A 13,522-nucleotide genomic window follows, 5' to 3' on the forward strand; every position below is an offset into this window, starting at 1 on the left:
TAAGTGATCGGGGCGTGGTGACTGTTCAGTTAACCTTTTGTTTGAATGAAGAAAGAATACATAATAAATATTATTAGGTTACAAACACTTTCCATCTGATTCTCTGATAGGAAGGTGCCATAATCTCAGAAGAATGGGACAAAATATAGATTCTATGAATCTTTACTAGTCTATTAATACTTTAAGTAAAAGAGCCCCAATTAAGAAATGGTAAAGACACACAAAAGAAAACACCTCTCGTATCAGTAGTCTATTCAACATTCAAGGAAACAGCAAATGATAATTAACAGTTTTATTACACTCATATCTGTCTTGAAAGGAAGAATTAACTTTTTCTCCCCAGTGGTCTGTTTTCTTTTTTTAAAAATTGAAGTACAGTTGATTTACAATGTCGTGTTAGTTTCAAGTGTACAGCAAAGTGATTCAGTTGTACATACATATGTATCTATTTTTAAGATTACTTTCTCATATAGGTTATTACAAAATATTGAATATAGTAGGTGTCCTGAAAGCAATTACAAAAGACAGTTTTTTTCATATTCTGGTCAATGATGTACCATGAGCTCACATAGGAAGGTTGTAATCATTTTACCTCAAATTCTTTCAGGAATTCTTCTGCTCTAAGGCTGTCATTCAGGTTGCTGATGCTTTCGGTCAGCTGTGGAACAGAATGGTTTGACCATCCGTCGATCTCATCTTTACTTGTAAGTATGTCATCCCAGATAGACAGGCTCACCCTCAACCTGTCCATGTTCTCCTCAATCTTCTCTGATATCTGGGATAGAAAAGAAAGACCTTATCATTAAATCCAAAGCTTTAAGACGCTCTCTGGTCACTGAAGTAATAAATATGTCTGTGCTTCATTCCTATTCTGACAGAAAAACAAAGGTTTGTGAAAATTTGTTGTTGTTGTTGTTACTTGCAATGCTGAGATATAAAAGTGTGCATAATTAGACTTGGATATATTTATAGAATAAGTAAATACATAAGAGAGCAACACACTCTGCATGGTTAAAGTATTACTGTTTGACAATTTAACGATTCTTGTTATACTAAGAATGCCATTTTATTTTTTATTTTTTGGCCGTGCCATGTGACATACAGGATCTTAGTTCTCTATAGTGATAAAACCCATGCCCCTTATATTGGAAGTGCAGAGTCTTAACCCTGGGACCACGAGGGAAGTCCTAAGAATGATTTTTTAAAAGTGTAGGCAGATAAAGTTTTCCCAAGTCCCTAAATTATCTCATTATAATATGCAAATATCAATATCTAACCTCAGTAATTTAGCTTAAGTGAAGGAACCCACTGTAGCTTAAACTTATGAACCTAGATACTAAAATAACAGGGCAGGGGTAATAGAATCACAGGATTTATGTGCTGGAAAGCAATGTAAAACATGTATAGATTGATGTAGAGCTCCAGAGAAATCAAGTATCTTCTTGTATAACACAGGCACACGGCTAACAAATGACAGCAAGAACTAAAAGCCAAGGACGTAAATTCCAGTGTTTTTCATGCACAATCACAGTCTTATTACTTTATTTTATTATGGTTTAATATCCTGAAAGATGTTTATAAATTATTCTTCTATTTTATCCATGACCCCAGAGTGTGTAAAAGAAAAAGTTATTAATATGTTATGATTGAAGCTATTATATGAAATTCTAGAAAATCTGCCAATAAGTTTTAACAAAACAAATAAATTTTTAACGATGTATAAATTCTATGTAAACTATTTTCCTTTAGGGCATGATTTTGAATTTAGTACTAAAAGTTCACAATGAAAGTCACATTTCTAAATAATCCTTTGCCCAAAAAATGTGATTGAAAAATGTAAATATTTAAATTATTCATCTTCCCCCGGTGGCTCAGCAGTAAAGAATCTGCCTGCAATGCAGGAGTCCCGGCTTCAATCCCTGGGTTGGGAAGATCGTCTGGAGGAAGGCATGGCAACCCACTCCAGTATTCTTGCCTGGTGAATCCCATAGCCAGAGGAGCCTGGCGGGCTACAACGCATAGGGTCATAGAGCTGGACACGACTGAAATGACCACACACGCAAACTATTCATAGAATCGAGGGGATGAGCTTACATCTAGCCATTTGTCCACTGTGCTTTCCATGTCTGTTTTCACCACGATGAAATCACCACTGTGAATTTTTTTCAGCTCAGACAGCAACTGTTTTCCTTTACTGGTAAAGTTATCCAAATCTTTCTGTTTATTACACATTTCATTCTTGGCAGCTTCATGCTGTGGACATAAATGTTTCCTTAGTTAATAAAACAGCCAGTAATAAGTCAAGAATTTAGAATCATTTGCCTTTAAGAAATTTAATTTGTGGTTGACCTTATGCAGAAACCAGTGATAATAATGAAAAAAATATATAATTTTCTGGAATTGCTAGGATCCTAGGATATAAGTACTCATAAAAAATAAAGGTTGAGCTTGTCAGCATGAATTAGCTATCTCTAAATATACTTTCAAGAGTCGAAAAGAGAATGCATTGTGAGTAAAAAACAAATCTACTAAAAATTCTAAAAAATAAATATATTATGAATTATTACCTTTGATAAAGCCCACTTAAGGTCTTCCTGATCTTTTACAGTAGTTCTGGTTGCAATCACATTGCTGGCATTTTCTAGGACTTTTGTTATGGCTGACTTCAAATTCTGATACTCTCTCATTAAATCAATAAGTCCACAGCATTGACCCTGGCTATAATAATTAAGAAAATACATCATTTATAGTCACATATCAGTATCGAGAAGAGTTCCCTGTGATTGACCTGATACATAACTGTATAGCTGTATTCTGATAAGTGCTGGAATGAAGGGAAAACCATATTTTTACTAAACTGAGGCCAAAAGCATTCTGGTCAGTCTGACAACTCTAGTGTCCAAAATGTTCTCCACGAATGAAGAATCCACACAGCCATTAGCCACAGCCATTAAAACAAAGTCTGCTAAATTTAAAAAAATTTTCTTCAAATGAACTTACTTACAAAACAGAAAGAAACTCACAGAAAACAAATTTAAGGTTGCTGGGGGAAGGGATAGTTAGGGTGTTTGGGAAGGTCATGTACACGCTGCTATATTCAAAATCGATAACCAGCAAGGAACTCTACTATAGCACATGGGACTCTACTCGATGTTGTGTGGCAGCCTGGATGGGAAGGGGTTTGGGGGAGCATGGATACATGTGTATGTACGGCTGAGTCCCTACACTGTTCACCTGAAACTATCACAACGCTGTTAATCTGCTACGCCCCAGTACGAAGTAAAAATATTCAGGTTTGAAAAAAGCTTATAGTCTAGTAAGGAACTCAGACATCAATAAAATAATTCCAAAAAGTAAAAAAAAAAATTTGCTAATTAAAAAAATGTTTTTCTATGATTTAATTACTTCATAGTTATATGTTGTAGGGAAGAAAACCCACCTGCCTCCCTGCGACAGAAAAAGACAAAACACAAAACAAAGAAAAAATACTTCCCAATAATTAAAGTTCACATGAGATTTTCTTTTCCATTTAAATTATGCAAATTTTCATTGACTATGAGTCCCCTGAGAATGGCTAAAATATGAAATAGTTTTTGTTTAAAAGACTAAAATGCCTTTGAGCAAACAATTTTTAATCCAGGTGTTTTTCCAAAGAAAAAGGTGTGCACTAAGATTTGGGTTCAATTCTATTCTTTAAACCATTATTTATAATAGAAGAAAAATTAGAAATAACCCCAAAGTTAAAAATGGGCCAATAACTGAATAAATTGTGATACATTCTTGTAATTGAATACCATGCAACCTCTACCAAATCACAATTTAGATAATGTTTAATAACACAGAATAAAGTTTGTGCAGCAGGATTATATTTTTTAAAGTCTACATTAATAGTCTATAGTATAATAAAAAATTATGTACACATAAAAAATAAACATTTACAGATGCTTTTGTAGTAATTCAAACTGGGAAGATCCTAAATATCTATCAACTGGTGAAAAGATCAACTTCAGTACACTTAGTAAATGGAATATCATTCAGCTGTTAAAAAAAAGAATGCACTTTATGGATACACATTACAATGTACTTGTGCTAAGTAAAAGAAGGTATTTAACCAACTGTAGTAAAACCTGATGTACACACGAAAAGTGAGCATGAGTGTTTAGAGATGCTTTATTTATAATCATTCAAACTGGAAAGAATCCATTTATGTGTGATTCTAAGAAAGAAGACACTACAGAGACAGAAATCTGATCAACAGTTGCCAGGGGTTGGAAGTGAGGAAGGGATTGATTACAATGAGACATGTGGGCATATTTCAGGTGTTGTAACTCCTACCATTTGATAGTTGTGATATTTACACAACTATATGAGTTTGTTAAACTCCTATAGTTTAAGGGTATACACTTAGGGTGAATTTTACTGTATGTAAATCATACCTCAATTATAAACAAATATAACAAAACAAAAAAAGAAAATCAGTGGTTAAGACTCTCCTACTGGTACCCTGTAAATGTTGACAGTTCTTACTTCCAAGTATCGAATTTCACATGTAATTGCTGTCTCAAGAAAACGTCCTCAATAAAATTCTGTAGGACTAAATTTTTAATGTTATTAAAGAGACAGCAAATACCTAAGATGGCAAAAGATATTAAACTCTTGATCAGACCAACTCAAATCAATGGGCAGTGGCCCAATCACAAAATAAATAGGAAGTTAGAAATAAAAACTGAGAAGTTTTTTACTTACTTTTCATGAATTAGTTTTTTGGTATCATTCCAGGTGACCTCTAAGCGGTTTATCTCCTTGTCAACCTCAGGTGCAAAGGCTACATCTTTCTGAGCAATTTGCTTAGCTTTATCTTTCAACCAACATAATTCATGCTCATGAGAATTCAATTCATCTTCTAACTGATTGAAGACTCTCAACCTGTAAATTAAAATGTTATTTTACTATTAGTTTACTACAAATGTTGAACTACTATTTCCTTTCTTTAAATAAGGGCTTCCCTGGTGACTCAGACAGCAAAGAATCCGCTTGCAGTGCGGGAGACCTGGGTTTGATCCCTGGGTTGGTAAGATCCCCTGGAGAAGGGATAGGCTACCCACTCCAGCGTTCTGGTCTGGAGAATTCCAAGGACAGAGGAGCCTCGCAGGCTAAGTCCATGGAGTTACAGAGTCGGACACAACTGAGTGACTTTCACTTCCATAAATAAAGCATGCATATCAATAGCTAGAAAAGCTTTTAACACAGCAATTTATGTACATCAATGAATAAAGATGCTTTTACAGTTAATTTTGCATAATTCAGACTTTAACTTAGAAAACATTTGAAGTCATTTTTACCATTGACCTTCAAACTTCTATTAAGTTTGTATTCATTTTCTATTTTCTTTTAATGATATAAGAATTTCAAGACCAGGGCCAACATTTGAAGTAAAGTAGTTGAGTACTTATCACAAGGTCATTGGTAAGAAATTCTTCCATGCTGTGAGGTTTGATTCATATTAAAGTAATATTTAAAAATCACAGTCATTTCACTCAAAATAAAAATAAGTTTTACTGAGCTCTACAATAAGTATGTTTTTAAAATTTTACCTATTTTTTTTTTTTAAAGATTACAACTAGAAAGGGTTTTTTGGGTCCTTAATATTTGAGTATTTGTAAACAGTGGCCACATAGAGGCAGCCATTGACTCTTTTAATTTTTGCAGTTTGGTATAGAGATGATTGTGTGCATTATCCCATTTAATTCCCCAAACAAAGTGGCTGCTGCTGCTGCTAAGTCGCTTCAGTCGTGTCCGACTCTGTGCGACCCCATAGATGGCAGCCCACCAGGCTCCCCCATCCCTGGGATTCTCCAGGCAAGAACACTGGAGCGGGTTGCCATTTCCTCCTCCAATGCAGGAAAGTGAAAAGTGAAAGTGAAGTTGCTCAGTCGTGTCCGACTCTTAGCGACCTCATGGACTGCAGCCTACCAGCCTCCTCCATCCATGGGATTTTCCAGGCAAGAGTACTGGAGTGGGGTGAACAAAGTGGCTAGGAACAGGTATTATCAATAGTTCCATTTCATAAGACAGCCGATTGTTCAAGGTCACCCAGTAATACCTAGGCATGGTATGACTGGTATTTAAAAAATGATCTAGTCCAGGCAACATTTTACGTAGCCTCTGTACAACTTCAGTGAGTTTAGCGTTGTGTGTACTGAAGTGGCCCTTGAAACCAACCCAGGGCAACTTGAGCAATTTTAGGATCTCCTGGTCAGCTTGGCCTGAGCAGGCTAGGGCGGGCCATGCAGCACCAATCCTATTGCACATTTCCTGGGTGAATTCTTTGCTCCTTTGTCACACATGGCTCTTCCTTCTATCCCTACTCTGGAGGCCATTTTTCCTTTCCAAATCTTATTTCCTTTTGTAAATTTGTTGTTAAACTAGTCAGATAGCTTATTGCCCATGAGGAATACAACCTCAGTAGTCATTATCACCTAACCAATGCCTTTAGCTTAATGTTTGATTCTGGTTAAAAGGAAGCAAATGGCAATGATCTTGACAGGGTCAGTCTAATCCTTATCAATTATGGATGTCTTGGTATGACTCATCCCTGCTGTTTCTTTGCCCCCTGAAAAAATGGAAGAGAAAGTGATGCTGAGACGAGTGGGGAGAAGTTCTAGTAAGAAGGGAAAATAGGATTGCAAGGAAGCCTACAGTAAAATATTACTTAGAAAATTTACTATAAAAAATACCTTTGACCTCTTAGCTTCTCTATTAAACTTTCCTGACAAAACAACCAGCTTTGCTTAAATCTACTTCTCTGCCTTCTCCATACTTATAAGCAAACTGTTAAAAGTAGTTGGGGAGAACCACTCTGCCAGGCTGATTGGTTCCACTTTAAGTGAACGAATATAAATCTCAAATGGCAGCGTATCACTTACCAAGTGCCAGAGGCTTCCTCTCCATTTCTTGCTGCATTTTCTACCCACAGTTTCCTCTCACTCACTGTCAACCAACGAATTCACTCCAGTACTTTCTCATAGGCTAGAAGCCACTGGGAAAAATTCCCTCATATTTTACCACCAAAATACCAATCCACTTCACTTCCTTTCTCCTCAGCTTGTCATTCTTGCTAAAGAAGATGGGTCACTTCTTCTATCAGCTAAAAACTGCTTAAAAATAGATAATATGATCAATATACTCTGTTGTAAATAAGATCTCAAAATGGCTTATATATAGCTCTTGCTGCTGCTGCTCCTGTCACTTCAGTCGTGTCCAACTCTGTGCGACCCCATAGACGGCAGTCCACCAGGCTCCCCCGTCCCTGGGATTCTCCAGGCAAGAACACTGGAGTGGGTTGCCATTTTAGGAAAGTCTTTAAGGAAAACAAAGACATTTTAGTACTTCTTAAGTGCTAAAATAGTCATTAATTTTATCCTACGGTGGCTAAGCCAGTAAAGAATCCGCATGCGAATCAAGAGACCTGGGTTCGATCCCTGGGTTGGGAAGATCCTCTGGAGAAGGGAACGGCTACCCACTCCAGTATTCTTGCCTGAAAAATTCCATGGACAGAGAAGCCTGTCAGGCTATAGTCCAGGGGGTTGCAAAGAGTCAGACACGACTGAGCGACTTTCATTCACTCATTCACATATATACAAGCCCTGTGGCATGTGGGAATCTCAGTTCCCTGACCAGGGATCAAATCTGTGTCCCCTGCAGTGGAAGTGTGGAGTCTTAACCACTGGACCACCGGGGAAGTCCCCTCAAAATATTTTAAAAACAAGTAACTAAACATAGTACTATTACAGTTTTGCACAAGATTTAATTCCAGAACAAACGAAAAGCAAAGGAATTAACTCTTGGCAATCGACTTCCAGGCAGTTGCCATTCACCTCTGTTGAAGTGCTTGCCGGGTTAGATCTTTCAGCCTCTCTTTGTCAGTCCTTTCTTCAATGTCCTCGATGCTTTTCAGCAGCTCCTCTTTCTGATCTCGGAAGGCTTTCTTCAATACTGCCAGGGCATCTGCCTCACTCTGCTTGGTTCCCAGAAGGTTCTGGATCCTCTCTAATTCCACGCTGAGGTGATCTGAGGTGGCTCTGCAGGATGTTCTCTGCTCAGAACCTCCACTTTTGAGATGGTACTGGGCTTTGGTAAGAAGGCCGTCGAGACTGATGGCAGCAGATTCTAGTGTTTTCACATTTCGAATAGCATCGTTTAGGTCCCTTTCTAATAAGTCAGACTGTTTCTTATTCATACTGTGGGTTGATTCCACTGTTTGCCTCAGTTGGTGGAGACTCTCTGACAGAGAGGCGTGGCTCTGTAGGAATTCGGCCAGCTGGGACAGGGCATGCTGCCGCCTCTCCACGACCTGGCTGGCCTCCTCAAACAGCTGCAAGCAGTCCTCCGCCTTGCCCTGGAGAAGATGAAGGTCCTCGGCACGGCCCAGGGCTCCCAACTTTGCCAGGTGACCCTGCAGACTCTGCAGTTCTCCCTTTTTGCTCTCTACTTCTGCCGCGTGGTCCTGAAAGAGCAGAGAGAGTTAGTAACTTCCCAGATGCAGTGTGCTTGACTCATACAGATACAAATTTGTGATGTCAAGATACATTTTAAATGCAACGGATGGCACAGTACTTAAAGGTCAACTACGGTGAATCTTGTAGAAACATTCTTAAAATTTCTCCTGTTTTGTTTATCTATATATTTCACATAAAACACAACTCTCATTTGGAAATAATTCATTCCACAGAAAATAATTACTCCATGGATAGAAACAGTTAGAAGGAATTATATATGGATTTCCCAGGTAGTTCAGTGGTAAAGAATCTGCCTGTCAATGCAGGAGTCATGGGTTCAATCCCAGAGTAGGGAAGATCCCCTGGAGAAGGAAATGTCAAACCTCTCCAGTATTCTTGCCTGGGAAATACCATGAACAGAGGAGCCTGGTGGGCTACAGTCCATTGGGGTCACAAAAAGTCCTACATGACTTAGCGACTAAACAACAACAAATATATATGTGTGTGCATATAAATACATCATACATATAAATACATCATACATATATACTTTTAAAATCATCCAAATTTTCAATTTTTTTTAAACTATATGTGCACGCTGCATGCTAAGTCACTTCAGCTGTATCTGACTCTTTGCGACCCCATGGACTGTAGCCTGCCAGATTTCTCTGTCCATGGGATTCTTCAGACAAGAATACTGGAGTGGGTGCCATGCCCTCTTCCATGGGGTCTTCCTGACCCAGGGATTGAACCCACGCCTTTTAGGTCTCCTGCATTGGCAAGTGGGTTCTTTACCACTGTCACCACCTGGGAAGCTATTTACCTATACGTATATGCAGAATATAACTAAAATATTTACAGAATTAGCTCTACTTTAGAACTAATTCATTAGATTTTATTTAGAATTACTAATTTATGGAATTAGCTCTATGATCTATGATTCATATTATATTAAGTTGGCCAAAAAGTTCATTCAGGTTTTTTCATAATGAACTTTTTGGCCAACACTTTAAATTTACATTTTATATATTATAATAATTCACTTATATGCAAATTATAATGTTTATGTATTAGAGTTAAGCTCTATTATATATAACACATATATTTACATTTTACATATAATAGTAATATACTTATATACAAATTATAGTATTTATAATTATAATAAAAGCTAATATCAACAATTTATAGGGAAGGAGTATAGGAATAGATGAACATTAAGGCCTGTTCTCCTTAGCTTGACTACTAAACTTTCGAGGGCTTTTTTGAGCATTTACACTAGAAAATGTACAAATTCCCTCTCTGCCCCTTTGTGAGATAAATATTTTTAAAGCCTCTGGCCAATTTTTCAACTCAGAATATCTTTCTCAGGGACTGGGGGAGCCATTTCTTTGCAATGTAAATCATTGAGGAAGATAGCACCCCTGTCTTGTAACAGGAAGGTAAGATAAAGTACTTTTCCTTCGGGTAAAACCAATTAGCAAACCCACCATAGAGTTGCTGCTGCTGCCGCTGCTGCTAAGTCGCTTCAGTCGTGTCTTACTCTGTGCGACCCCACAGACAGCAGCCCACCAGGCTCCCCTGTCCCTGGGATTCTCCAGGCAAGAATACTGGAGTGGGGTGCCATTGCCTTCTCCGACCATAGAGTTAGCACTCAACAAATATTAAATGTTTTATTACTAAATGTTGTTATAAACTTATTGTATAGCTTATATCCAACTATCCCAATGCTCGATGGTCAGAATCTTATTAAATATTTTATTTTTTGATGCCTCAACAGCTGTTTTACATGGAAAATAAATCATGAATTTTAAATAACTTTCAAGCTAAAGGGTAATTCAGAAAAACTCTATCATTAAAGCATCAGAATTCAGTATTAGTTTTCAGGACTGTAACAAAGCAAAGTAGAAGCTTAAAAATGAACATTCTCATATCATTCACTCTAGAAATCATTTGCTCTACTTTGAAGGAGCAGTCTCTTAAGGTGGTTGCCTATTTTATCTGAAGTGGCTTTATGTGTTTAATTTGTCTGCATAACATGTTGCCTGGGACCATATACTCAATTATTAAAACATTTGCATATTAATAAGAAGCTAAATTGTTGCCAGTGTTCTTTAATGTTGCATCCCTTTATAATTCAAGAACTCTATTTTATGAATAAATTCTTCTTCAATCTTAACAAACTGTACCTTGTGCCGTGTAAGAGCTGCTTGATGGTCCATTATGCTTATCTCAGAAGTAGTTTGTAATTCACTGAGGAACAGCTTAATCCAGACAGAAAAGGAAAGCAGCAGTTCATCAAATTGCTGGTGTTCGGCGACCACAGACTGAAGGAAGTTAATCCTATGTACAGAAAAGTGTTAATGTTAAAATGCCCCGCATCTGGACAGAAAAAATTAATGACATGTTTCTAATCAGGGGCAAAAGCAATGCTGTCATACATGGCCAGACCAGAACTCTTGACGTTTTCTACTTCTCAAGCCCCATTTCTCTCCCAATTTTCCCCATCTCAGCTGACGTCTTCACCATCCACCCAGATGATTCTACGGGTCAGTCTTCATCCCCTTGTCTTTACTACCACGTCTGATCTGTGTTGATCTTGCCAGCACCCCGTCACGGTATGTTCTGTGCTCTTCTCTCCATTTCTACACCCTGGCCTAAATCTCTTCATCTCTTGCCTCTACCAGCCTCCCACACCAGCCTCCTTCCTGCCACCATGGCCTCCCTACTATCCACTTTGTAGGTAACAACCAGAAATTATCTTAATATAATCAGAACATCCCTGCCAAGCTTAAACATGGGGGCAATTTCCTGTTGCATACAAGAAGGCAAAACTCCAAGGCTCCTTACTGTGGTCTGCAAGGGATCCCAGGTAATCAACTTCTCTGACCTCATGTGATACAGCACTGCCCCATGCTTCACTCATCTCTGTTTCCTCAGTATCCCAGCTCATTACTGTCTAAGAGCCTCTGCCCTTTTTTGCTCCCTCTGCCTGTACGCTTTGTCCCCAAAGTACCGCGAACATGCTTTGTACACAGTATTCAGATCTTAATCTGATGTCAAGTCCCCTGAGAGGCTTTGCTTGGCCACCCAATCTACAGCCCCTCCCATGTCATCCTATTTTGTTGTCTTCATATTACTGAACACCACTTGAAATGGTCTTGTTCATTCTTTTGATTAATGATCTATTTATCTTCCCCCTCACCCAATAAGACATAGGTCTTGCTTTGCTTACTGCTATAAACTCAGTACCTAGAAAAGTACCTGGGATAGGATCAGGGATCAATCATTGCTTGTGTAATGAATGAATTAGGTCAACAAACAATAGGCGATCTGACTTCAGAGCCCAAGGCTGGCATTAAGGATAACCTTAGGACTTCCATAATGGTACAGTGGATAAGAATTTGCCTGCCAATGCGGGGGACATGCTTTTGATCCCTGGTCCGAGATAATTCCATCTGCTGTGAAGCAACTAAATCTGTGCACCACAGTTAACTGAGCCTGAGCTCAAGAGCCCAAGAGCCACAATAAGAGAAGCCACCGCAATGAGAAGACTGCACACGGCATCTAGAGAGTAGCCCCAGCTCACTGCAACTAGAGAAAAGCCTTCATGCAGCAAAGAACACCCAGCACAACCAAGATTAGGCAATTAACTAATATTAAAAAAGAATAACACTTTAATAAAATATACTTGTTATGATGGCTCATATCCAAAGTTCAACTCTTTAAATAGACTTTCATGCTTTAATCCTTACAAAATCTTCTACATGTTATCTTTACATGCATAGAGTATATTTTGAATGCTTTCATACATTTGTATCATTTGTAAAATCCTTTTACTTTTCTTCTGGGAGGGCTGGGGAGGGCAGATCCTCCTCTATTTTGTAGAAAGTTACTCATCTTTCAAGAGTTTGGCACCAAAAACCTTCTGTCAGCCTTTCATGAACCCATTCAAATGTCCTTTCTCTTGGCTTCTGCAATATCCTGTGCTCCCCTCCCATTGGGTTTCTTGTTATTCCCACGCTGATCTATAATACTTGCCCTCAGGTTTTACTGATTTTTATGGTTTCAGTGTCTGATAGGTTGTCTCATACTCAACAGGTACGCAATAAACATTTGCTAACTGAATATATGAATGAATAGACAACAGAATAAATACAAGCTCAACAGAGTTAAAGAGCGGAACTCTGTTTACATTGCTAACCTCAGCACATGGAAGAGTGCGCTGCTCATTAAAACTCAGTAAATATTTGCTGAAAAAATAAATTAAAAATGGACTAAAAAGGTTAACTGCTTTTTTCCACATTACATGGGTAATCAATACCAATTTAAGACAAAAACTTGTTTTTTGGCATATTAGAAATATGTAGATGTCAATTGTTAACCATCCAGTCAGTTAAGATTTAATCCATGTTGTCTCCTTTTAATTTGATAATAATAATTTTCCTGTTCTCTATAATACTGGAATGGAATGGGAAAAATACATATCCTCTGTTGAGAAATATCATGTGAGGTAAAATTTTATTTACCATTTTTTTCCTATATATATAAACAACTTGAGCAATAATAATTAAAACATGAGTAATCCTACTCTCTTTAATATCGTTCAACTAATTTGATCATTTGCCTTGATTGCAAGACTAAAATTTTGAATTGAGGGTCATCTGAAATACTAGTTTTAAGCACTTTGATTTATAAATTATGATTAGTTTTCTTCTCTTTATGCTCAAATAATGGGGTTAAGTAAAAGTAAACAAAACTAAGCTTTCTTAATTTATATGCTCACTGTTTTAAAAAAATGAGCAATACTAGAAGTTTGTTTGAACCCCAACCTTTTGCTAATTATCTGGGGCAAATCTCTCCATCTCTCATCCAACTGGTCCAATTGTAGTTTCATCATTTTCACATCATCTTTGGAGGCCACTGAGAAGAGGGATTCCTTTAGCTGCAATAGGTTGCTATAGATGGAAGCCTGGGACACAACTTCATTTCGCAGCACCTGAGAAAAAAAGAATGGATTACAG

General features: G+C 37.7%; 1 protein-coding gene across 2 annotated transcripts in view; it reads right to left on the reverse strand.

Annotated features, from left to right (window-relative positions):
- SYNE1 (spectrin repeat containing nuclear envelope protein 1) overlaps window positions 1–13,522 on the reverse strand; it is a 505,866-nt gene that overhangs the window by 289,112 nt on the left and 203,232 nt on the right. For both annotated transcript variants that reach the window (XM_070796399.1, XM_070796398.1), the window contains exons 38-44: window positions 13,331–13,497; window positions 10,688–10,841; window positions 7,878–8,506; window positions 4,747–4,926; window positions 2,568–2,718; window positions 2,095–2,253; window positions 593–775 (exon numbers count right to left, since the gene is read on the reverse strand). In XM_070796399.1, the coding sequence (XP_070652500.1) occupies window positions 593–775; window positions 2,095–2,253; window positions 2,568–2,718; window positions 4,747–4,926; window positions 7,878–8,506; window positions 10,688–10,841; window positions 13,331–13,497 (1,623 nt within the window). The remainder of the gene's footprint in view (window positions 1–592; window positions 776–2,094; window positions 2,254–2,567; window positions 2,719–4,746; window positions 4,927–7,877; window positions 8,507–10,687; window positions 10,842–13,330; window positions 13,498–13,522) is intronic.

The sequence above is a fragment of the Bos indicus genome, chromosome 9 (assembly GCF_029378745.1).
Source record: "Bos indicus isolate NIAB-ARS_2022 breed Sahiwal x Tharparkar chromosome 9, NIAB-ARS_B.indTharparkar_mat_pri_1.0, whole genome shotgun sequence".
NCBI classification, from domain to species: Eukaryota; Metazoa; Chordata; class Mammalia; order Artiodactyla; family Bovidae; genus Bos; species Bos indicus.